The sequence below is a fragment of the Mustela lutreola genome, chromosome 5, assembly GCF_030435805.1.
Source record: "Mustela lutreola isolate mMusLut2 chromosome 5, mMusLut2.pri, whole genome shotgun sequence".
Classification (NCBI taxonomy): domain Eukaryota; kingdom Metazoa; phylum Chordata; class Mammalia; order Carnivora; family Mustelidae; genus Mustela; species Mustela lutreola.
The window spans coordinates 11,702,154-11,728,661 of NC_081294.1; the positions used below are offsets into that span (position 1 = coordinate 11,702,154).

Below are 26,508 nucleotides of genomic sequence, written 5' to 3' on the forward strand. Positions count from 1 at the left end.
CCCACCCCGCACCTAGAGAGCCTGCCAGCCGCGGGGAAGCGATCCCCGGCGCCGGCGGGCGGCCGCGGCGTCCGACTGACCGACGGGGGAGGCTCCGCGCCCGTCCGGAGCGCGCGGCCGGCATGGCGACGCGGAGAAGCGCCTCGGGGGCGCGGGCGCGGGAGGGTCCTCGTGCCCCCGCCGCAGGTGAGCCCGGGCCGGGGAACGGCGGGACGGGGCGGGGCGGGCGGGGGTCGGCGGGCGGCCCGGGGCGCGCCACACTTTCGGGGTGCGACGCCCGCGCGCTGAGGGTTGGGAGGTCCGGGGGCGCCCCAGGGCGAGACGGTGGGGAACGGGCTGCACCCCCAAACACCTCCGGCAAGGTTTGGGCTGCAGTCGGGGACGACTGTCGCGTCGCATCTGCATATATAGGAACTGGCCTCGGGAGGCAGAGCTGTTTGGGTCGTGGCTGGGAGCGACCTGCGGTGGCGGGGAGGGCAGGTTCCTGGGCGGAGGGAGCCCTTCTTGCGGGCAGGAATGCGGTGGCGGGCGCAGGCAGCCGCTGGGGGTCGGGCCCTGCCGCCGGGGAGCGGCCGTGTCCCTTTCTCGGCGTCCCGTCTGAGAACTTGCTTGTTGTCGGGGGAGTTGCAGGGGGGCGGGGGGAGTTGACGGGTTTCGCGCTTTGCTGGTGGAGGATGTGGGCCACACCTTCGCAGCCGTCAAGACTTGCTGAACAACAGAGAAAACTGGCTTTTGAACAACCGTGTCCCCACACACCGGAGCAGCAATGGCACAGGTCTCGAGCTCGAGGCTGGGCGCTGGGGCGGGGGCGCTGCGCCCACCCACCCCGCGTCTGGGCGGCTCGGCTCCCAGGCGTCCGCGGCTGCGGTGCAGGGGAGGCTGTTTTCCTTCCCTTCTTCAGCCCCAGCGCCCCGGGGGGGGGGGGGGGGGGGGGAGGACCGAGCAGCTTCTCATTTTGAGCACATTCCCGGTGCTGCTGGTGAATTTGGGGGGCATGCCTGCTCACAAACAAAGTTGGGGCCCGAGGTATTGCAGCGTTTATGCGAAGCTGGCAGGTGCCACGACTGCTTATTAGTTGGGGTTCTTGGTCTCAGGAGGAACTTTTGATTCACACCTGAGCTGTTGGGTGTGGTGGAAACAGTGCCGTCTGGGAGTCGGGACAGGAGTTCTCCACTTGCTAGAAGCCGCAGCCATACTGGACTTTCATATCCTCATCCTCATGGATGAAGGCATGGGGGTAGCAGGTCCCTAAGGCCATAAGGCCCCTCCCAGTCTAGAATCCTGTGATTGACTTACCTCCTAATCTCAAAAGTTTGGAAAAGAAACTCATTATTCAACCTTTCTGTACCCTGAATTATTACAGGATTCGCCAAATATTTCCTGAGGGTGTAGTCATGTGAACTTTTTGCGATGTGATTCCCCCCACCCCTTGCCTTATTTTGGGAGAGAAAGCTAAAAGCTGGAAATGGAGGTAGGGCTCAGCAGGAGAAAGCTGGTTTGGGAGGCAGAAAGTTGCCTAGGCTTAACCTAATGGCCAGGAATTTTTCCTTCCAATGCATCGAGTCCAAGGTGTGCCAGCACTGGGAGCCAGAGAATTCTTTCCTCTCCAGCCTGTGGGAACTGCCGTTGGTGTGCAGCAGTGGAAAAATGTGATTCAAGGATCAGGTTATGGAAAACTTTTTTTTTTTTTCTTTTCCCTCCAAAACAGAACCCATAACCTCTGAGGACTTAGGAGCATATTTTCCCTTCTTCACAGGTGGTGTTTGGAGGCGGGGGGAATTTTAAGGCCAGTTCCCCAAGGCAGGATAGGAGCAGGTTATTTTCAGCTACCCTTCTTTTGGCAAGAGGAAGACCAAGGTTCAGTTCTGAGATAATGGCAACAGCTAACGAGTCACACTTGTCAGTAACAAACCAAATGGACAGTAGCTGGACAGCATCCCTACAGCGCAGGCAGGGATGAAAAGAATTTTCTGGTATCCATTTTTACTCTTTTTAAGTGGTGGGACATTGAGAATCTTGAACTAAGCATCTGTGCACAATATGAGGGGAAAGACACTGTCAGAATTGGAATATTAGGGAAGTGGCACCCCAGATGATTTGCTGCAATGCCCTGAGGCCCCAAGACCCGGTGGGGGGAAGAGAAAGCCGGGGGAGACCCACCCACTGGAGGAGAAACTCCGAGTCCTCCGCATACCTTTGGCCGTGGGGCGCTTGAGGAGGGTATGTGCTCCTGTCTCATCTTGCCTCTGGCCAGCCTCCGGGTCATTAACTGTTAGGATTCGTTCACACTCTGCCCTGGTTCTTCACCAAAAAGGCTACAAGTTTGCAGCCATGTCCTCAGGAGCTGCGGGACCCCAGGGTGGTCTCTAGGGGCTAGTCTGGGGTGCCAGGAGTGCCCCAGGTGGGACAGGGGACCCAGCAGCCAGGTTCCCCTGCCTCCAGCTACACATAGAACAGCTCTGCTTCTGCCTTTTGTCCCCCCAACACCCTTTCTTGTTTTATATGCTATTCTGAGTAAAATTTTGTCTGGGGGAAAGAGTCTAATGCTAAACAGAAAGTTTAAAAATCATGGTCATGGCCAATATTTTTCAGTTCTGTTGTTGTGTTTATTCTGTGTTGTCTTTATTCACAGGGCTTAGAACTGTGACTGGCCCACAGTAAGCACTTGCCACTATCATCATCATCGTGTCCTTACACCATGAGGTTACCGTTACTTTTATCCCTATTTTATTGCTACCAAGTCACATACAACTTGTACAAGATTTCCCATGTAAACTTCTCTACTGGTTAAAAATGTGTTTCTCCGTATCATGGAATACACTATTCCAAAGTCGTTCAAGGATGGCTTTATGTACAAAGCAGATGATCCACTGAATGCATTCTTTGCCCCGTTCCCATGGGCAATCTAGGTAGCACACTGGGGAGACAGGTGAGTTCGCCTGGTGAGCACTTCTGTGTTTAAAGGGAGAGTGGGCAGATCCAACAGCTAAGGACCAGGCAGCCAGCGGGTCCATGGCAAGAAGAGTGATGAGGATTGTGGGGCTCATACATTCCCTCCTCAGCGTGGACTGCAAAGGGGTGCTACCAGTTTTGATCTTATTCTAGAATCAACGCCTTCAAAGATGCTGCCCTCCAGAACCTGAACAGTGGGTGGTGGGCCGGGGGCAGGGCGGAGTTTGCTGGCAGGGGTCAGTGGGTGCCAAGGAGAAGAGGAGAGAGTAGCTGAGGTTCTTTGTGTTCTATTTGTAACCTTAAAGAGAAATATTTTCCATCTTTAAAAGACAGTTTGAGGCTAATAATACATTACATGTTAATTTTTTAAACATTTAAGAAAAAGTAATCTATTTGGGGGCATCTGGGGTGCTCCGTTGGTAAGCATCTACTTCGGCTCAGGTCATGATCCCAGTGTCCTGGGACTGAGCCCCACGTCGTGCTCCCCGCTCAGCAGGGAGCCTGCTTCTCCCTCTCCATCTCCCCCCTGCTTGTGTTTCCTCTCTCACTGTCTCTGTCATAAATAAAATCTTAAGAAAGAAAAAGTTTGAAGGCTTAGGAACAAAAACAAACAACCCCCCAATGCTGCTGTTAAACACACACACAACAGAATGTTAAAAACCAAACGGTCCGTAGTTGGTATTTCTTGCCCGCCTCTTTGCCCCACTTTGAAACTTTTATGTTTCTGTGCGATGGATTCGACGCCAAGCACAGTGACATGATGTATGTTTAGTAGCAGGTGCTGAGCTAAGTAGAAATCCTTGACTGGCACAGTTACGAACTTGAAAATGACCTTTCACCTGGCTTCCCGGTGCGGGTAGGCGCTGTCTCCTCTGCCTATAGTACCACAGTTGTCCTTGCCATGGGAAACAGTGGGCGTTGGACGGTGACACAGCCCGTGCCTAGTCTCAGGGACTCTCCACAACTGCCACTCTGTCAGAATTTGCTCCAAGTTCCCAGCTAGTGAGTAGCGGCCAGAATTTGAACCCAACCCTGGCAGCCTGGCTCCACCTAAAACCGATTCTTCACTGTCCACCTCTTCTGTTTCCTGAAACTTGGATCAGGATTCTACCTGCAAGCACTGTCGTCTCCCAGTTCCCTCCCTACATGTCAGCTCTTCCCAATTCAAGTTGGGTTCTCTCTTTAATACCGTGTTGCTCCGTGTAACTCAAAGGTCTGGGGGACAGAAGAAGTGAGATTATGAAAAAGTCTTCATGATCGAGCTAAAACTTCCAGCATTGTGGTTGCTTCTTTGTAGCTATGAAAGCCGCTGCATCATCTTGAGAGGAGTGAGTGAGTTATCAGGCCCCTGGATTTGACCTTTTTCTCCTGTTCGCTTGACATTGCTTGTAAACGAGCAGTAAACTTAAAGCAGTCTGCTCTCAGAATCGAGGTTGCTTACACATTTGACTTGTAATTAACTTAATGGAAGAACAGATCAATGTTATTTCATAATAAATCAACAGAGAAAAGGTTTTGTTTATGTGTCCATATTGCCAGTTACTTTTTGTTCTGGTCATACCCCATTTTACTACTTTCTTGTTTCACTGGAGCCAGAAGAGACAGATGGCATCGTTTTTAAAATAAGAGGGTGATAAAATGCTTACGTTCATTTCTAGGAGACTAAGGACTGTTGCAATACTGTTGCTGGGATTTTCAAGTAATAAACAAAAATCTCAGAAACCAGGGTGCCTGGGTGGCTTGGTCAGCTAAGTGTCTGCCTTCAGCTTAAGTCATGATCCAGAGGTCCTGGGTTCAAGCCCCACATTGGGCTCCCTGCTCAATGGAGAGTGGGCTTCTCCCTCTCTGTCTGCTGCTCCCTCTGCTTATGCTCTCTCTCTCTGTCTCTCTCTTTCTCTATGTCAGATAAATTTTTAAAAATCCTAGAAACCATCGCATGAAAAATGCCATGCTCCATGAACCTCTGAATTAAGAATTTGATAGTGAGCCTTTTGTTGTTGATTTAACCAGGTATCGACGGCTTGAGTCTATGTGGGATTGTTGGATTGTAGATCTATAGTAATTTAAAATATTGTATTAGCACTTTCTCTGCTTGCCCTGTAGTTGGCTTTAATGAATGTTAGGGTTAGTCTTCTAGCAGAGGGAAAAGTACTGTAATTGCAAGTTGGTTCCTTCAGACACCTCCTTCCCCCCAATTCAGACAGAAGTGGGATCTGATTCCATATCAAGGGTTAACTGTTGAAAGGAGCACACTGCCCTGCCTTGTTCCTGGTACAGCAGACATTAGCTTCCTGCCCTGTCCAGGCTTGGGACAGCCGCAGTGGGTACAAATGCCGCAGAGGTGGGTGGGGGAGCCGGTGGGCAGAGCTCATCAGGCAGAGGTCTTTGAACACCTGTGTCTCTCTCTTGGCCAGGGCTGAGAGTTCCCGGAGACTTTCATCCCCCAAATTTAGGAGAAGTGAACTAAATTCCTTCTTGCCTGGTCAAGAGAGAATTGTCCCCTAGGTCTTAGAGTAATGCCTGGTACATTGTGGCTATGTTTGTGGACCTGTGCCAGGAGGACCTCACCTTTCCTGTGAGGTCTCTCGAGTGACAGGATAAGTGAGTGCTCTGTGTCTTCCCAGTCAAGTCACTGGGACAAGTCAAAATGATTGTCCCAGTGACACGGAGGAAGCAGGACAGCTGACAGGAAAGGGAAGTGAAAGAGGTGGCCAGCCTGTGTGGTGTGGGCTGCGTGTAATCAGTGGCCATCTAGATGTACAGGGCTGCTCGGTCCTGATGCCGGCAGACAGATCAGCTCTTCAACATTTCACTTGGCATTTTAAAAATGAACTTGGAGTTCATTTGTAGCCAAGGATCAGGTCGGCCACTTACCTTGAAAAGCAATCTTAGCCAGTGGCATTATTTTTTTTTTTAAAGATTTTTTAAAAAAGATTTTTATTTATTTATTTGGCAGAGAGAGAGAGAGAGAGAAGAGAGATCACAAGTAGGTAGAGAGAGCGGAGAAGCAGGCTCCCCGCCACGTGGAGAGCCTGATGTGGGACTCGAACCCAGGACCTCGAGACCACGACCTGAGTCGAAGATGGACACTTAACCCACTGAGCCACCCAGGCGCCCGCCAGTGACATTATTAATATAATACTTCTGGGTCCCGCAGCTCTGCACAGGAATCGGTGTAAGGGCATGTCGATCCTTCCCCTGCGGTCTGAAGTAGAGAGAGAAACTCCTCGAACCGAGAGAGAGTGTATGAGATCGACGTTATCCACCGTGTCTCCCTCTAGTTTGGTTTTTAACTATTTCCTGAACTCCGCAGACGGGCTCAGCACAGCCGACTGTCAGGACCTGTGCAGCCAAGGCTGCTGACCTGTGCCGTCTTGTTCTTCACGCTTTACTATTCCGCTGTACTCGCCCAGCGATGCCTCATCGGTTGATTCACTCAAACTGCGGAGCCCGTAGCCTCTGAAGGCCAGTTCTCTCCCTCCCTGCCAGGCTCCTCCTCCACTGTCCCTTTAAAAAAAAAAAAAAAATTCTTGCTCTTTTGAGAAACTGGTCGCGTCCATGTGGCCCTGCTGCGGGCGATCTGTAGAACCCTGCGTGGGCTTCTCAGGGTGGGGGTCGCTGCTGGCACTTGTCACCTCTCACGTCACCGCTGCACGTGTTCAGGGCATCTTTCCTGTGGTGCAAGTTGTGGGTAACGTTTTAAGCGTCGTTGAAGCTCAGTTGTTTCACAACTGCTGAAGCTCCTGGGTCTTGTGCCCCAGTGTGACGGCGCCTGCAGGAGAACTCAGAAACCAGTCGCCATACGAGGCCTTTGGTGGAGGCAGGGGACTGGCGGTGGACGGCCCCGCGCGTCTGTCCGCGGGGAGGGAAGCTGCGGTCCAGAGGCGCTCAGCTCTCTAGGACCAGACTGTGGGTTCCGGAGCCCCTGAGGCTGGCTCATTGCTCTGCCTGGAAGCCGTCCCGCTGGGTGACCGCTTCGCATTCTCGTTTCCTGCTTTGTACGTCCATGAGTGTCGTGAGGGGAAGAGAGAACGCGGGCGGCTCCCTGTTTCTGGCGTAGGCGTGGTGTTCCCAGTCAGAAGGGACCACCGAGGCATGGGCTCTTAGTGAGGACTCGGTGTGGCCGAATAACAGAACAACCCCAAATAAGCGAATCAAGTTTTTTCCCCTCATGTTCCAGCTCCACGGGGGCTCTCCAGCGCTGGCGTGGGCCGCACGGTGTGAGGGGCCCAGCGCCTCCCCTTGATATCCCTGCGTGGCTTCCGTGGCCAGCTGCTTCGTGGCCCAAGATGGCGGCCGCACACCAGTTCCCACACGCACGTTCTGGCTAGGCGGGAGGGGGAAGGACATCCGCATCCCTCTCAACAGAGCCCCCTGAAAAGTGCACTTGATGCTGCCGAGTCAGAATTCCCCGGTGCAGCTCCGCCGGCACCCAGGGAGGATGAGATGGAGCCTTTGCCAGCAGCCACGCACCCAGCTGGAAGTCGGGACTCTCTTTCTGTGGGAGGAGAGAGAACGGACACTGAGGGAACTGCCGTGTCTCTCACGGAGATACGCAGCCTGGATCCTGATTGCGTGGATTCATTTTACTGGTTCGACAAATATTTATTAACCGTCTGCCCCGTGCCTAGGCACCAAGAAAGTGCAGCGAAAGCAGACCCCATCCCAGTCCTCAAGACGTTGACCTACGTGGGGACACAGGCCCTGATCAAACAAACACGGTTGTGTAAACTGTGCTAAGTGCCGCGAAGGGAAGGGACACTGTGTGCCGAGCGCGTAACGGGGACTTGAGCAAGCCTGGGGGGCTGGAGGGGGTGGGAACGGGCCAGAGGCTTTGCCCCAGGAAGTGACGGCGACTCGGACAGCTGGAGCCGGAGGAGATGGAGGGTGTTGCAGGCAGGAGAGGGAGCCCGGGCGAGGGAGGCAGGCGGGAAGGCCGTGGCGCGCTGAGGGAGCAGCCGACAGCCAGGCCTCTCGAGCAAGAGGCAGCGGGGAGCGGGGAGGGAAGAGCCGGGGTCAGGCCGCGCGGGGCGACCGCGTGGGGCGACCGCGTGGGCCTGTCTGGCACGAGATTGTCCCGGGACGTGGAACTTCTAATGCTGACACTGGGGAGTCCCAGCAGGCCAGGATTTGTCGTCACCCTTGCTGGAGGCCAGAGGAGCAGCTGGATGCCTTGAATGAGAATTTCAGCCAAGTCCCTTCTCAGGCAGGCGGAGCCCTGCGCTGCTGCGGAAGCACGGTGGCTGGGCACCGTCGCCCTCCTGCTGCCCGAGGGGAGGAGGCGCATACCGCAGGCGGCGCTCCCCGGGGATCCCACGGCCACTGACACTGCAGCGGGCCTGCTTCCTCCTGCGAGGAATTTCGGAAATCACTTGGCCTGAGATAATAGGTTATTTGAGATAACGAAACGGTCAGGACTCCCGGCGGCCCGTCCCGGCGTTGGTGGTGCGCTGGCGTGCCTTGGGGACCCAGGTAGTCAATCAGGAAACGCAGGCGCCGCGGCGGGGAGGTGGGCTGCATCGCAGTGGCCCGCAGGCGTGGCGTGTGACCCGGTGGCTGGGGACCTTGCCCAGCACAGACGCTGCTGCCGCGGGGTCCGCGGACCTGTGTTCCTGAGCACCCGCTGGATAGTGATGTTGCTGGTCCAGAGACCCTGTGTGTCGTGTCTATAGTGCTGGAAGCCTCTGGTTTCTTTTCCCGGAGAGCAGAGCTAAAGGACCACGTAGAGGGGCAGGGGTGGGTGAGCGGGGAGGGGAGGAAGACACCCGGAGCCCAGGGAGGCCCCGCTTTGTGCCGCCCTCATGGGCAGGCCCATCTCCACTTCTCAGTGGGTTCCTAGATGTTGTGGGTTATGGGATGCGGCTGGTTCCTGGTTCCAGAAGAACCGGCTCTCCGTGGCTTCTGGCTAGGCTGGGGCTAGGAAGTGAGGCGCCATTACCTCTCACACCTTGTTTAGAAGCCTTTCCCGCTCACTTCACCAGCTGCTAGGAGTCAAGTTGTTCTGACAAGTAAGAAAACCAGAAGCACCTGGGTGGCTCAGTTGGTTGGTCATGATCCCAGGGTCCTGGGTTCGAGCCCCACATCGGGCTCCTTACTCAGTAGAGAGCCTGCTTCTCCCTCTCCATCTGCCTGCTGCTCCCTCTGTTTGTGCTTCCTCTCTCTTTCTATCAAATAAATAAATACAAATCTTAAAAAAAAAAAAAAAAAAGAAAAGAAAAATAATAAGAAGAAAAAAACCGGAAAGACTTTTCAATAGGAGATGACACGTCCATTGAATGTAAAAAAGCCACAAGTCCCAAACAAAGAAAAAGACACCACTGGTTACAGAGTGGACAATGGTTTGAGGAAGGGAAGCTAGTTAGAGGGATGAGTAACCAGTGGTGACAGCCCAAGCGGGTCTGACTGATGGAAAAACCATCGCAGGGCAGAAATGAGGACTGGATCGTCTGAGTGTACCTTTAGTTCTCTCGGTCCCATTTCATAAATGATTTGCACTGGGAGGTGGAAGACAGGCTTAATCTTTAGAGGTCTAAGAGTTGAGAGCGCGCCACCCAAGTCCTGGCGGGCAGCGAAGCAGATCCCGGAACGTGACGTTTAGCGGGGCTACGCGTCAGCTCCTGGGTCTCGGGCATGGAGCCGGCATGACGGCCGCCTCGCTTCCCTTCCAGGTTCTGGATGACCTGAAAGGTAGCCACGGGAGTCAAGAGAATTTTATTTCTATTCTTTGAATTTTAAGAAGATCTATTTATTTGCAAGAGAGAGTCCAAGCAGGAGGGGCAGAGGGGCTCCTCCTCACAACTCCGAGATCACCCCCTGAGCTGAAAGTAAGAGTCGAGCGTCCAACTGCACTCCCCAGGTGCCCAGCATCAGAGGGTTTTTACATGTCAGCTCAGAGATAAAACCCACACGTCCTAGCTGTGTGGCCAGATGGGCTTGCTGAGCAATGCCTGAGCTGAGCCCACCCCCAAAAGGTCAGGCCCCAGGGTCCCTCTCTGCTGGCAAGCGAGGGTGGGCCAAGCTGACCAGGTGCTTTCCCTCGGGAAGGAGTCGAGGAGGGCTGGGGCTGAGGCCAGAGCTGGGTGTCCAGGAAAATCCTCCCAGCTGGACGTCTGGGGAGGGCCGGATGAAAGCACCGAGCCTCGTCTCTCCCTTCGGCGGTTGAGGAGACGTCCTCCAGCAACTGGTCGGAAGGGCTTTAAGTCGATGGCAGGCTAATCGCGAGCTGATGGCCGTTTCTCTCACTGCTCTGCAATCCTAACTACCACGGTCTCGGGCTGTATGCATCCTTTGGGCGAATCATCTAGAACAGGGTTTGACAAAAAGCACAGTCTATGGCTGAATCTGGCGCCACTCAGTTTTTGGATGGCTGGTCATCAAAGAATGGTTTTGACATTTTTTTTTTTTTTTAATGGTTGGGGAAAGAAAAAAAAAATCAAAAGAATACCATTTCCTCACATGGGAAACTTACATGACATTCAGACATCGGTGTCCGTAAATAAGTTCTTGGAACACAGCCCCCTGCGTACGGTCTCATGGCTGCTCTTTGTCAGGGACAATTGGAGAACTTGTGACAGAAAGCAGATGGCTGGGAAGCCTAACATACTTACTCTCTGAGCCTCTACAGAAAGCTTGCTGGAAGGGGACCCCCTCCCCCGACTGTCACATGAGGACTGGTCAAGGCGATGGGAATGTTTACCGAGAGCAGAAGTGGCATGGTGGAGTCAATGGCCACCTTTTACGGTCGTGCTTGCGATTGCTCTGAACTCTTGGAAGAGAATGGCTCCGGGAAGGTGGCTCTGAGGCTAACTCTGAGGGCACTGACCTTGAGTCAGAGCATGTTGGTTCAAGTTCAGACTTCTACTTGCTGTTCTCTGGGCTTCAGTTTCTCCGCCCTGGAGGTGAAGGGTACAAGCCACAGCCCGTCACATGCCCAGGTCCGTGGTGACTCAAGATTCGCCTTTCCCCTCAGAGGTGTTTTCTGGCCGGCAGGGGACACGGTCACGGAGACGCCTCACCACCTGCAGCTTGGACGGAGCGCAGAGGGAGCGCCGGGGTGGGGCGGAGGGACCCTCTCCGCTCAGGGGCTGGTGGACATTGGACCTTGGGGAGCGAGTGGAACCCTAGCCCCCTCACCTAGAGCATCCTGTGACTCCGTGAAAGACTTGAAAGGTGTCATGTAGAAGGGCGATCCCACAGGTTCCTCAGGACTCTAAGCAATACCCTCTCAGGCCGTGCTTACAGATCCGGCCACACCCGCCTCTTGCTCAGGACCGTCCCCTGATCTTCAGGTAGCGTCAGCATCTCGAACAGGATCTGCAGGCCCCGCCGCTCTGAGCCTGGCCCGCTTCCCTTGCTTCCATTGCCTTGTGGACGCTTGTCCATCCTGGGTCTCCACTCTGCCTCTTGCTGGCGGAGGTCACATCTGCTGCTGGAGCTCTGTTTCTGTGGAGCATTGCCTCGGTCATGCCCCAGACACAGGACAAGGGCTCACAGTGATGACTTCAGCCCTTGGCCCGTGGCTCAGCCCACAGGAGGAGCTTACTCTGTGTTCATAGACTAATAATAGACTTGGATCAGTAAAGAGAGTAAGAGTCCCGAAAAAGAAATGGTCTCCCACACGTGGGAGTGAGTCCCACCCCCGGAGGTGGAGGGGAGGTGGCATGGGGGGCTCAGCCGGGGAATTTCCACTTGCCCCGGGCCCTCGCCTTGCAAGCACCCATTCGTGGCGTGGGTGAATTTCGTTTCTAACCCTCTGTTATCCACGGATGGTCTTCTCCACTGGGGAAATGTTTTGGGATCCCCGAAGCTAAGTGATTTGGCTGAGGTCCTGCATATAGACTATGGCAAAGTAAAGACAGAGTCCTGGGCTTGTCCCGCCGAGTCACTGGTCTCACTTGCCGCCGGGCTGGCAAGGTGATCCTGGAGCGCTGAGATTGCCCCGAGAAGGCGTTCCAGCTTGCTAGGACCTGGAAGCCTAGCCCACCCGTAGCTCTTGTGCTTTTAGAGTTGGGGGTTTTCAAAATCCCCAACCCATGATTAGAAAATCACACTTATTTTTTAAGTCATGGGCTGTAGTTAACACCCCTAAACTTGTGCCCAGTAAATGAAAAAAACTCCGACCTCTGCCATTATTACACACGCACACGCATAATCCTGTCAGTGTTTGGCAAGGAGCGGTTTGCTGCCGTCCTTCCTGACACGAGGTTGAGCAGGAGCCTGGGGCACAGCGTGCCCAGTCCTGCGCAGATGCTTCTGGAAGCCTGAGCAGCTTGCCGGACAGGATGACAGCTGACTGTCTTACTGGTCATGGCTTTCGGGGTAAAAACCTTCCGCTTGGTGGCTCTCTGCCTCAGGGCTACCGGTCTTGCACTTTTTGGTTGTGGTACTTTACGAAGTGGAAGTCTGGCCTTTCTTGATGGAGCAGAATTAATGCCTGAGACGCAAAAGCACACAAAGCCTTTGGACCCCGTATTTCCAAGATTTGCTAAGAGGATTTCTTTTCTTTCCTGAATATTTCCTCCATAACTGATATAAAAACAAACAGCTAACCCGTGAATGTTCGAGAACCAAGACCGTTGAAACCCCGGCCTTCACACCGCCGTGCTGACGCTCCTCTCTAGTCTCCGCCACGCGCCGCGTCGCTTAGAGCCCCGACGGCCTCTCCGAGTCGCTCTGCATGTTTGTCGCGCTGCTCGCATACTCTTTAGTCACTTGTTCAGACTAACGTGCGCTAGTCGGCTTGATTCCCGAGCCTCTGAGTTTCTCAGAACTAAGCTCTGGGAGCCGCGACCCCCTGGGGATGGAGGTCTGCCTGCCCCACCTGCGTCCAGTTCAGAGGGCCTTGGGTTGTTGTTGTTGTTGTTTTAAGATTTTATTCATTTATTTGAGAGAGAAAGGATAAAGGAGGGGGGTAGAGAGAGGGGGAGGGGGAGGGAGAAGCAGATTCTCCACTGAGCAGGGAGCCTGCCGTGGGACTCGATCCCAGGACCCTGGGATCATGGCCTGAGCGGAAGGCAGACGCTTCACCAACTGAGCCACCCAGGCGCCCCGGGTCTTGTGTCATTCTGCGTCCCTGCAGAGAGACCTCCTGCCTCATACCAGGGTGTGCTGAGCCCGACGAGGGCTGACCCGGCCCCGTGGGCCTGGACAAGCCAACCAGTAGGCTTCCCTGCAGGAGAGCATCGCGCCGTCCGTCCACGAGCTCCTTGAGGACAGAGCAGACATCTTTCCACTTCACTTCCTGCCTGCCCAGGGCCCAGCCCGGGGTTGGGGGCGAGAAGTACAACCATGGAGGGCGTGATTGGGGGGGGACAGAAGGCCTTCCCAGACCCTCCTGTGTCTGCTGCACTGTTTGGCTTCTGATTGCACTTCTCTGCCTCACTTCCCGCCCTTGCTGAGAACAGCCCGAAAGCCACATCCACTTTATCGAAGGGGGCAGTGTTCCAGGACTCAGCTCAGAAGAGTGTGAGAAGTTTACCAACACCTCTGACATGTCTGTGTCCCTCGCTTGGTCACAGCTGCCCCTAGCCCTTCACCCCTCTGGCCACAGAGAGTGTGTGGCTGTCCTGGGACCTTTCCCACGGGTCCCTCGGCTTCCTGATCCGCCAGTCTCTCTCGGGCACTCTCTCTCCAGATCCCGCTGATTAACCGCAACACAGGACAGATGCAGAGGCAAGAGCTGTTGTCATCATTAAATTCAGTTTGTCATCTTTTATCTTATGTTTCCTTAACAAGATGATTTTACTGCATATATTTCTTCACCGCCTCTGCTTAGATATGTACACTAACTTATCTTTTACGTCTTTTGGCCCAGGCCTAATGTCCCCCCTCCATGGTCCACAGGGGAGTCCCTGATGTGCTTCAGGAGAAAGTCATCACCCAGATGCAGCTGGCAGTGTAGACAGACGTGTGTAGGGAGAAGGGGTCACGGGCTGCTGTGCAGTGAGTCAGATTGGGAGAGAAGTAGAGGCCGGAAGGGATGGGCTGTTCCAGCCCGGGGCACCCCTGGAAGTGTTGGGGGCGAAGGAGACACTGAGAAGTTTCCATGAGAAGGAGCCCAGGGCCCCCAGGTGGGACTGCCGGCTGCACATTCACTCTGTTTCTGGAGTCGCAGTGTCTTTTGGTTTTGTTTTCAGTTTGTTTTGTGTGTGTGTGTGTGGTTTTTTTTTTTTTTTTTGGTTTCCTGTTTGAATGTTTGAATTATTTCAGCTTTGGTACATTTTAGAGAATGGAAAAAACTCTAAGTAGACTTTTACCACACACACAAAAAAAGCCTTTTTTTTTTTTTTTTTTTCACTTGTAGTGGTGGTGTCGTCGCCATATATAGTTTGAGAGGTGGCAGGTGAGATCTGACTTTCTGAGAGCCACGCTGTTGACTTCGCGAGGCTCCGCTGCTGTCGTTCCTCCAAGGTCCGACCCACTCCGGAGCGACCTTTCCCCACTGTGTGGCCTGGGCTCTCTGGCCGGTCTTTGTGCTGTGAGGCCTAGTTAATCCGCTTTCCAACAGGACCACCACCCAGGTGGGCCATTCCAAAAATACTGAAACGAAATTTCTTTTTTTTCTCTCTTGACAAAGATGGGCGACGACCCAATCCCTAATTCCAGCAGGGATCTGTCCTGCCCCCGGCCCGTCCTCGCGGCTCCCACTTTCTGGAGATGCTTCATTGCCAAACCTGTGCCCCCCCCCCCCCCGCATTTCTTGTTCTTGTCCCTCTTTGTATTCGGTTGAATGACAGAATCCCTGGCGGTGGGACCAGCTCTCTTTTCCCGGTGCTTGTCCGGGTCAGCGTCGCCCCAGCCCCGGTCTTCGTGGACAGGGCAGGGGAGGCCGGGCAGGTCCCTGCCGGGCTGGAGGACGGGGTCGGGGGGCAGTGAAGGTCCCGACATGGGAAGTTTTATCCCCTCTCTGCTGTGTTTGGGGAAAGGAGATTTGACCGTGAGATCCCCCAAGTCGTGATGATGGTAGCGTTCCGCGGAGCCCTGGTGTGTGGTGTCTCCTTCTGTGGCTGCGGCTTTTGAGTTGTAATCCGGTTACTGATACATGCGGGGGCGGGAGATGGATTTTCAAGTCTCTTTTGAAAGAGTCTCAATTCCACTTGCTGTAGCAAAGCTAATTTGAAGACTGACTCAGGGGCGTAATGCATGGGCCGGAGAGCCAAGGGCCCGGGGCCACTCGGGCGCCACACTGCCCGGGCTTTGAATCCCAGCCTTATAGCTTTCGTATTCAGTCTTTCTCTCCCACGCGGCTTCCTCAGAAGAAGGGTGGTTGGACTGATAGCAAAACAAATGATAAGGGACAGGGACTTGGGCCTCAGGGTTTGCCAGACAGCATGCTCAGTGCTTCCCTAACCTTTCCACCTGGCTCACAACGGCTCTGTTCCCGTGCACACTGCACTCCCGCGGTGTTGGGCCCTGTGGCCATCCCCAGGCTGAGAAACTGATGCTCAGGGACGTGAAGTCACCAGGGCATGAGCAGGGCTGGGCTGGGGCCTGAGCTGAGGGAGGCCGGCAGGAGCAGGAGGGGGTGGATTCCTAGCACGGCTCAGGCTCATAGCAAAACTCAGACTGTCACTATTCTAATGACCGGCGAAGCCATACCTTTTCCCACGGAAACACCGTGCTTCCGGGATGCCCGGGTGGCTCCGTCGTCAAGCGTCTGCCTTCGGCTTCGGTCATGATCTCAGGTCCAGGGATCGAGCCTGCATCGGGCCCCTGCTCGGCAGGGAGTCTGCTTCTCTCTTTCGCCCTGTTTGTGCTCTGTCTCTCAAACGAATAAATAAAATCTTTAAAAAAAAAAAAAAAACAAAAAAACCAACACACTGCATTTCCTCTCCTTAAAGAAGCCCGGCCCTCGTAATGACATCGTGTCATGTGTCTCGTGTGAACACCTCAGGATTGTCTGAGCTGCCGCCACTCCCATGGGGCTTCGGGGAGCTCCCCCAGGCTGCTCCCCCGGCGCCCACCCCAGCCCCCACGATGGCGCTCTCTGGCCCTTCCTGGGTTAAGCCACTAGACCAAAAACTGCCAGTTATGTAGAGGGGGGCCAAGGCGTGTGAGCTTGTGTGCTAGCTTTGCACAGGAGAGGCGTACGGAGCCCTCACGTGTTTTGTTTTGTGTTGTGTTTTCCTGATAAGTTGATCCTCTCTGCCTTTTTTGGGTCGGAGTGGGGTTTACTTTCCAGAGAGTGGCCAGGGTCATGTGCTGTCCGTGTGTGTGGGGGTCAGGCGTGCCGTCGTCTGTAGGGGATCCCGTGGAGGCCCCGTGCAGCTGCCAGAGAGGCTCATGCTCAGGAGAGGATCCTGGTGTGGGGGTCTCAAATCTAGAGCCCTAAGGGACCTGGCAGGCCCCAAAGGACGCCAGGGGTTGCTTAGAGTCTATGACAAATGAGAGCAGCGCGCCCTATGGAGGGGGCAGCAGCCGACCCCACCTCGGTGACATCCGGCCCTCCCAGCCCCTGCAACCATGAGCACCGGCCGGCAGCAAGCATGCAGATTGTCCCCAGCCTCTTCCCAGAAGAAGAAACGTGCCTTGTTCCTGCGGGAGTGCAGACTCCAGAGAGAAATCACAACCGGGGTAGAGTGACAGCGCGGGCGCTCCGACTGGTGGGGCTGTTGACCGACGGTTTGTTTTGGAAAGTGCTTTGGCAATATCTGTCAAAACTAAAAACGTACGCTCCCCTTGGTCCAGAGTTTCCTCTTCTTGAAATTATCCTAAAAGCCCCCATGGGCCCACAAGGACCATTGGAGGAGACTGTCTGTCTCGGCAATGATTGCAAGAGTGAGAAATGGAAAACAATCCGGATGATTTATCAGTGAGGCAGTGACTGCACACATACGATGGTCTGTCTTTACACTGAAATGTTAGGTGTTTCCTAAAAAGAAGAATGTAGACCTCTATGTAGTGATATGAAAAGACATCTACTTTGTATGAAGAGAAAAAACAAACTGTAAAACCATATATAATACTCCATTTTTCTAGAATATGTTCATAAATACATTAAAAGAAATTATGTATCATCTAGACAAAATTCTGGTGTTTGCTGAGTTTAAGGATTTACTAAAAGTATTTGCCTATGTCAGAGTTTTTACAGTTGGGAAATCACTCTGAATTAACAATCATCTAAATTATTGATGTAAAGGTAGTATCGTGTTACATTTTAAACAACTCCCCAAAAGTTTTACCAAATATCTAGGCAGGTGTAAATATATAGTGAACAGCGAATAAATTGTTAAACAGATGAGTACCTGCTTTTAAAAATGCCCTTTTAAGTCATTTTTAAGTATCTATTCTTAGTTACTGGTACCTTTAGTTCTTTTTTTCTTTTTTGGTAACTTTATTTCTTTATTTGCTGATAAATTCTTTCCTATCAGAGCTTAAATGTATATCAAATATTCATATGATCAAAAGTGCTAAAATTGGGGAATGTGGCTGGCTTAGGCTGTGGAGCACGTGATTCTTGATCTCTGGGTCATGAGAACAAGTCCCACATTGGGTGTAGAACCGACATTTTTTCAAAATTTTTATTTTTTTATAAACATATAATGTATTTATAGCCCCAGGTGTACAGGTCTGTGAATTGCCAGGTTTACACATTTCACAGCACTCACCATAGCACATACCCTCCCCAATGTCCATAACCCAGCCACCCTCTCCCTCCCCCAACAACCCTCAGTTTGTTTTGTGAGATTAAGAGTCTCTGATGGTTTGTCTCCCTCCCGATCCCATCTTGTTTCATTGATTCTTTTCCTACCCCCAAACCCCCCACATTGCATCTCTACTTCCTCATTTCAGGGAGATCATATGATAATTGTCTTTCTCTGATTGACTTATTTTGCTCAGCATAATACCCTCTAGTTCCATCCACGTCATCGCAAATGGCAAGATTTCATTTCTTTTGATGGCTCATGATATTCCATTGTATATATATATATACCACCTCTTTTTTATCCATTCATCTGTTGATGGACATCTCATAGAACTGACTTTTTAAAAAATGCTTCAATTATAGATCCTGAATTGCTGAGGCTTTTCCTATTAATCACTGGAATTTTACCAAACCTTGTGCCAGAGAGGGAATGATTTCACAATGAACCCTGGGAGGCTGGGCCACTCTTCAAAAGTTCTCTTCCTCACCTGTACGTCAGTATTTTAAGTGCCCCAGCGTAATACAGTTGCACGTAGTAAAATCCTGTGAGTACACAGCTGGAGCTCTCTGGCCCGTTCATTTCCCCTGGTCACGTCAGGAATGGGAGTACATACCATGCACAGTGCACCTGTCCCCACCTCACCCCTCTTCTAAGGGGTCCACTTCCTGGAAACAATGTCCAGCCTGCCGTTTGGGTCACTCATTGTGTGTGTGTGATGGTGATACCATCTGTAATTGCTCATAATGATTAAAGAATATCTGAGTGGGCAGAAGCACCTGGTGGTGGCATCGCTGGAGGCCCCCCGTGTTGAGCGGAATTCCTAGAACCATTCTTGGATTCAACAGATATGCTGTGCAGGGCCCAGGCGTACTGTGCTTGTTCTGGAATCATTTCATTCTGTCTTGCCCCAGTGAGGTCAGCGTTTCCCCCAATATTACAGTCAAGACAATTCAGAGGAGAGAAGTTAGGTTTCCTGCGGTCACACCGCCAGGGTATAGGGGAGGCAGCTTTTGAACAGTCCAAGGGATTCTGAAAGCTATCTTCTTCACGGTTCTTCCTTGCAAATTCTGTGGAACAAAGATATTCTTACATAGAACGTTGATTACCAGAGAACCAGGGTTTCTTTTACTTTCAGATTGAATTTTTGAATATTTAAAAAACTGTTTATGTGATTGGGGGCACCTGAGTGGCTCAGTCGGTGCAGCATCTGCCTTTGGCTCAGGTCATGATGCCAGGGTCCTGGGATCGAGTCCTGAATGAGGCTCCTTGCTCAGTGGGGAGCCTGCTTCCTCCTCTGCCTGCTGTTCCCCCTGCTTGTGTTCTCTCTCTGACGAATAAATAAGTAAAATCTTTATAAAATAAATTAAAAAATAAAATCCGTTCATGTCATCAGTGATAGAGACTTTGCAGGTAAAATTAGCCAATACATTTTCCCCCTTAAACGAAGCATACTTGTGTAATTGTGATTTTTTTATTTTTTATTTTTCCTAGGAAGTGACCAGGTTCACTCCTGGATGCTAGCCACCAGCCAGGCTTTGGGTACCGTGTGGAGACTAGCAAAGGGGTCGGTGATGTTGGCAGCGGCTTGTATGGTGGCCGCCCTTTGCTACTGCCGGAGGATGCACTGTGATTTAGGGCACTGGCTGAAATGGTAGGTGGTCGGATCAGCTTCCAGTTTACAAACAGACCGTTGCCCTTTCAAGTAGATATTTGACATTACCATTCCTTTTATCTTGCAGGTGGATTGGCTATCTGCAGAGAAAATTCAAAAGTAAGTATTTTCAGATGTTTTCTTACCTCTAAGGTGCAGAGAGGGTTTGAGAAGGGGGAGGAAAGGGAAACTCAAATCCCTTTTCCGTTTGATTTGGTCCAGGGAACCTCAGCGTCGAGGCTGAGGTTGATCTGCTCAGTTACTGCGCAAGAGAGTGGAAAGGAGAGACGCCACGTGCCAAGCTGATGAGGAAGGTGTGTGTGTGACTGCGGGTCCCGGACGAGGCAGAATGCAGGTGGAAAAATTGGGAGACAAACATTCCACTCGGCCATATGAAGCCCAGAGATCCGCTAACGCCAGATGTGCCACAAGGAGCAATTGTGACTCATGGTGGAGTCAGGCAGCGGCCACACAGTGGCTTTGGGCTATCACCCAGAGCAAGGGCCTCTGAGGACCTGGATGAGGACGTAAATGAGGCTGTAATTTCGGGCAATTTGAGGGTGGCACTCTTTTCAGCCCTGCCCCCCCAGGCTTATGGTCCATCTCCACATGCAGGGGAGACTTTCTTACCCGGATATAAAAGATTTTGAGGATTTTTAGAATTGCCCATTGGACCAGGGTTGGTAGCTCCTCTCAGCAGTGGCGACCAGCCTTGCTAGCAGCAAGAGAGTTTCGTTCCAAGTGCTCTTTAGTGTGGTCTCAAACGTATCCAGTACTTTTGTTTCACTGTGGTCCAGTTGAAGTCATCATCTCCCCTAAGTGATATTCCCTGGCCCTGGGCTTCCAGGAATTCACTGACTGAAAGAGCAGGACATGGACTCAATACACAGGGGAGTCCCTTTAAAATGACACGTGGTCGCATTCATAATTTGAAATTGTTTTCATTTCTGTCGTCCACTTTATTGGGGGGCCATGCCCCACTGATGGTACAGTGAATTCATTTTGTTTATTTTCTTATCCAGAGGAGTTGAAAACCAACTTCTTTTTGTGCGGACAGGCTTACGAGGAGCTGTTTTGGCGGCATCACATCAAATGTGTCCGACGAGTGAGGAGAGATAACTATGATGGACTGAGGTCAGTGCTGTTCCAGGTCTTCAGCCAGGGCCTCTCCTTTCCGTCCTGGATGAAAGAGAAAGACATCGTGAAGGTACATCTGCACGCCAGAAACAAGGGGGAACAGCGGGTCGATAAGCATTGCCGTGCAGGTGGCTGGGTCTTATGTGGGCGGCTCTGTGCGTCCTAAGAGTGAAGGAGTCTTCGAAGGCCCCACATACCCTGTCCATCTCAGAGAGGCTGTCCTACTCAGTGTTGTTTCTTTTTAATGTCACCATCTTTTCTCAAGAAGGGCATCTGTCCCTCATAAACAAGGTGGTCTACTAAAATTCCCTTTTTCCTCTACACTTACTCGAGTTTTGACAAACCTGTAGAGTGCACCAGAGATTTCCCCCCGCCCATGCCTTAATAGTCAGCCCTTCCCTCACCTCTAGCTCGGGGGGGCACCATTGATAGGTCTTACGTCCCTATCGATTTTGCCTTTTCCAGAATGTCCAGGACATGGAACTATCCAACATGTAGCCTTTTGGCTCTGACTTCTTTCACTTAGCAGAATGCACTGCTGTCCACCCAGGCCACGTGAACTTGTAGTTCATTCCTCTTTATTGTTGAGTGCTTTTCCTGGACATGAGTATGACACCGCTTGTTTGTCCATTCATCACTTGAAGGACATCCGGATTATTTCCAGTTTTCGACAACTATGACTAAAGCTGTTATAAATATCTCCATACAGGATTTTTTCCTTTTTGGCAAATGCCTGGGAGAGACATGTGGTAGGTGTAGGTCTAAGTTCATAAGAACCTGCCATCTGTTTTCCAGTATGGCTCTGCCTTTTTGCATTTCCACTAGTAAAGTATAAGAGTTCCAGTTGTTCCACATTCTAACCAGGATCGATTTGGGGTTATTTTTAGCCATTCCGATAGGCGTTCACTGGTAGCACTGCTTTTAGTTGGCATTCCTCTAGTGTGGAAGGATGAATGTCTTTCCTTGTTATCTTCTTGGAGAAGTGTCTGTTGAAGTCTTTTGCACATTTTTATTAAATTTTTTTATTTTTTTACTTTATTTTAAAATTATTTTTACTTTTATCTTATTATCGACTGAATTTTGAGAGTTCTTTAGGAAAAAAATTTTTTTTAATTATTTATTTGACAGACAGAGACAACCAAAGAGGGAACAGAATCAGGGGGAGTGGGAGAGGGAGAAGCAGGCTTCTGGCTGAGCAGGGAGCCCGACATGGGGCTTGATCCCAGGACCCCTGGGATTATGACCTGAGCTGAAAGCAGATGCTTAAGCATCTGGGATTATGACCTGAGCTACCCAGGTGTCCCGAGAGTTCTATATATATTCTGAGTACAAGTGCTTTATCAGATATGTGATTTGCAAATATTTTTTCCCAGTCTGTGCCCTGTTTGTTTTTCTTTCATTTTAAGAGTGTAAGGTAGTACATCCATCGTTTGTTCATTCCTTCTTTCCTTCTTTCCTAGCTTTCTTTCAAAGGCAGAACCCTCTTAATGAACAACCTGAATTTTTTTTTAAAGATTTTTATTTATTTATTTATTTGACAGAGATCACAAGTAGGCAGAGAGGCAAGCAGAGAGAGAGGAAGGGAAGCAGGCTCTCGCCGAGCAGAGAGCCCGATATGGGACTCGATCCCAGGACCCTGAGATCACGACCTGAGCCAAAGGCAGAGGCTTAACCCACTGAGCCACCCAGGTGCCCCACAACCTGAATTTTTATTTTGAATGTAGGGTGTTTAATCTAGGGCGTACATTTAAGGATGGAGGAGCATGGAAATATAAAGTATATGAATATATGTAACTATATACAGTCTATTTCCTTACCATTTTTAAAATTACACTTGTTTTTATTAGTTTCATTTCATGTCAAGTGTGCATGGTGGGCTAGGCCTGCTACCTGCTGAGGACAGAGACTATAACCAAGCCTCTGGGCTCCCCAGTCTCAGCGGGGTGGGAAAATGGATTAGATCCCTTCACTGATCAGAGTCTTATGTATTTTGTAATCTTATTTAATCCCAACAAAGGTCCTGTAAAGTGGGTGGTATTGTCCTTGATTTATGGTGGAGGGTGAGGCCAAGAGGGTGATGCCAGTTGAGCAGTCTCTCAGCTGATAAGACAGTGCGCAGATCGGACCCCAGCGCCTCGTCCTAAAGTCCACATGCCCCCTGATGAACCGTGGTGTTCTAGCATTGTTTGGGCAAAAGCAATTTCTAAAGGGATATAACTAGGCAGTTTAGGAAGTGTTTTATGCAGAAAGATTGTTTCCATAGACACAATCTTCATGTATGTTTTCATCAGTTGTAAAATTATAAATTAAGAATCTGATCCAAATCCTATAATCCACAAATTGAAAAGAAGGAATGATATGCTTTTATTTAATTGTTGTCATCATGTTTTTAAATGGAGATTACTAAGGGAGATGAGATCATAGACCATGACGTATTCTGAATTGTGGGCCATAAATGTGGAGGTACTAATCATGGCTGCATCTACTTCCTTTTCAAGCTTCCTGAAAAACTGCTCTTTTCACAAGGTTGTAATTGGATCCAGCAATACAGTTTTGGTCCTGAGAAGTATACAGGTTCCAATGTGTTTGGAAAATTACGTAAATGTGTGGAATTATTGAAAATACAGGTGAGTGTCCCGGGGGAGGAAAAGACTAGGAATGAAAGCTCGCCCCCCAGATATAGTGACCCTTCTCTGTCAGGCATGTCACTCGATTCCACATAAGGGGAACACGTGGCCAGTAGCATCTCTTCTAGGAAGTAGAGATTGGCTTTCCTGTTCTTTCACCTTCCAAGTAATGAACGAGCCATGTTGCATGTGACAATGAGGGTTTGGAGTGATGGGTTAAGGAGGCCTTTGTGGGCTCTCTGGGAAACCTTAACACTTAACACTTACCTGTTTCCCCTTGAAAGATGGGGTGCACAGTCCAGGCAGGGCACTCAGAAATGCCCTTCTGGGATGCCCTATTAATAATTTGGGGATAGTACAGATGCTATAATTTGAACTTAGAGTTTTTCCTGCCTTTATAATAGACACAGATTTTGGATTGTTGAAATGAACTCTCCTTGGTAGATAACCATAGCATTTCTGTGCCACAGTTTCCTGGTCTGTAAAACTGATGTGTAAATCGTATGTCCCCTCTACAGTTATGGTGAGGCTTCAGTGATTTCACGTCTGCGAAGTGTTTTAATCTGTGCTTGGCAAGTGAGCAGTAAAGAGTACTAGTTAGTACTGTTTATCTCTGGAGTCTCTTCTGTGTGACTCAACTATCTTAAGCTGTCAGGAGACTCACTTGCTTGGCATTTTACGAAGTTGACAGTGCTTTTTTTGAAAAATGTTTCATTTAAACTGGTTTGTGATTGTAAAAGTAACACATACTTGTGGTTAACAAAAAATCAGGGTCAAAAGCTATAAAATGAGAAGTTCAAGCTCCCCTCTATTCATCTTTGGTTTATTTTTACAAGTACTTTAAAAATGATGCCATGGTGTAGGAATTCACCATTCCCCTGTAAATTTCCCTTTTACATCTGTATTTTCAGTGGGCTGAATTTAGTGGAATTAAAGATTACCACAAGAGAGGAAGTATGTGCAACATCCTTTTTTCTGATGTTCTTCTGGAATATAAACTATATGAAGCTTTAAAGTTTATCATGCTCTATCAAGTCACTGAGGTTTATGAGCAAATGAAGACTAACAAGGTCATTCCCAGTCTTTTTCGACTCCTGTTTGCCCGGGAAACATCATCTGACCCTTTAAGCTTCATGATGAACCACCTGAATCCTGTGGGCGACACGTGTGGACTGGAGCAGGTAATGGGGGCAGAAGAACCCTGCGGGTTTGATTCTGGACGATACTGGCCGTCCTTGAACGCACAGGCGTCTGGAATTTCCTTCCAGCAGTGAGAAAACCCACTGCAAAGAGGTAATGGGTTGATGTCATTGACCCTTAAAAAGAAGGAAAAGAGGGCGCCTGGGTGGCTCAGTGGGTTAAGCCTCTGCCTTTGGCTCAGGTCATGGTCTCAGGGTCCTGGGATCGAGCCCTGCATGGCGCTCTCTGCTCAGCAGGGAGCTTGCTTCCCCCGCCCACCCCCGCCTGCCTGTGATCTCTCTCAAATGAACAAATAAAAATCTTAAAAAAAAAAAAAAAAGAAGAAGGGAAAGAAGAGGAATAAGCCTCACGGCTCCATGCAGTTTGCTGTGTCTTCTCAGCCGGGACCAGAGAGCCCCAGGGCAGGAAGCCTTTCGAACCTTTCACTCTGCCTCCAAGATGGTGGCAGCTTCTCCCACAACAGAATTGAACCAGGAGAAAGTCCTGGTGGAAAATGAGATGAAGTTTGGGAAAGCATTTGGTTCCTTGCTGAAGATAAATAGACATTATTGAAAAATTTTAGGGGCGCCTGGCAGGCTTAGTTGGAAAAGCATGCAACTCTTGATCTCAGGGTCATGAGTTCATGCCACACAGATGTGGAGATTACTAAAAACAATAAATGAACTTGAACTTTAAAAAATTATTGAAAAATGTTAAGTCCAGGGGCACCTGGGTGGCTCAGTCAGTTAAGCGCCCGACTCCTGATATTGGCTCAGGTCATGATCTCGGGGTTGTGAAATCGGCCCCGCATCAGGCTCTATACTCAGCGCGAGGCCTGCTTGTCCCTCTCTCCCTGTGCTTCTCTTCTTGCTCATGCACACATACTCAGATAATTAAATGAGTCCAATCTTTAAAAAAAAAAAAAAAAGAAGAAGAAGAAAAGAAAATTTTCCATCCAGAGAATACTTTCTTATCCCCGTTGTAAAGAGGTTTTGTCTTGCTTTGTTCTCTTAGGCAACATACAAAATTACCTGGTATTCTTATCAAAATTGATATAAAACTGTTGGAAAAAGTGACCTTTTTCTTCTGAGCATTCCTTTATTTTTAGTTGTCCCCCCACTGCCCCCAACAGCTTTTCCCTGTAATTTTTTCCCGCTGGTCCACAAAGATGTTCCCCTGCCTTCCCGCGCCTTCCACGTCACAGACGTGTGTTTCTGCAAGTGGCCCCTCAGTGGTTCATGCGTGGATCTAAGTAAGCACGTTACACATTCCTCCCTAAGCTGCAGGAGAACCCGCTCCCTCCTCTGCTGGGGCACGGGAGTCAGAGATGTGTGTTTGTAAACCCTTTTTCCTCTCTTCTGCAGATCGATATGTTTATTCTTGGACACTCCCTTGAAATAAAAATCAAAGTGTTCAGACTGTTCAAGTTTAACTGCAGAGACTTCGAGGTCTGCTACCCAGACGTGCCACCCAGGGAGTGGCCAGAGATCTCCCTGCTGACGGAGAATGACCGCCACTACCACGTTCCCGTCTTTTAAGTCTGGTGTGGACTGGGCACCAGCTCTCGCCAGTGACAACAGGCACACTTTCAAGGAAAGTCCAGTGGGAAAACCAAAGGTAGCGTTGCAGTCCCCGAAAGGCTGAGGACCTTCTTCTCTGGAGTGGCAGGTGCGCTGGACACAGGGCTGCGTGGATGGCATTCCTTTGTTTTCCAGCAATTTCCTCCAGACCAGCCTCACTAATATTTGTGGGTTGGTGGTTTGACCTTGCTCATATGGGCTCTGGTCATTTCACATGTGGCAGGCTTTTCAGGGCACAAGGACTGCAAATTGGGCAGTGCAACAGGAAAAAATTGAGAAGAAAAGGGAAATAGGACTAACAGGAAAGACCTTGTTTCTAACCTTGATGTTCTCGTTAGGAACCTTGTCTTTGACTGATTTTGGATCTTCATAAGTGTGGCCTCATTTTAGAAGCATTACCTTCCCCGGAATCTTTATGGTATATTGATTTTTCTAGAACCACTTGATTAACTGTAAAGTCATGTGTGTTTTTGTGTGTGTGTGTGTGTACATACATATACACATGTGTATACATTGTATAGTTTTGTATATACATATATGAACACATACACAAATAATCACTACTTTGTAATGTTGTACAATTTGTTTTATATCGCTTTACATTTTTTTGGTTACCTTTGCATCTGGCCAGTCCAATCTGTTTTATATGGGTAAAAAAGATTAATTCTGTAGGTTAAGGCAACTGAATGACAATTACTGAACCATTACAAAACATTAAACTGTGGTGTATTTATTTA

The 26,508-nt window shown here is 50.3% G+C and overlaps 1 protein-coding gene across 1 annotated transcript; it reads left to right on the plus strand.

Moving 5' to 3' along the window:
- Positions 1-26,508, plus strand: OTULINL (OTU deubiquitinase with linear linkage specificity like). The gene is made up of 8 exons (XM_059173674.1): positions 1-186; positions 19,089-19,248; positions 19,337-19,368; positions 19,471-19,562; positions 20,306-20,455; positions 22,884-23,012; positions 23,924-24,193; positions 25,556-26,508. The coding sequence occupies exons 1-8, from the start codon at positions 123-125 to the stop codon at positions 25,727-25,729; spliced, it is 1,071 nt and encodes a 356-aa protein (XP_059029657.1). The 5' UTR covers positions 1-122; the 3' UTR covers positions 25,730-26,508.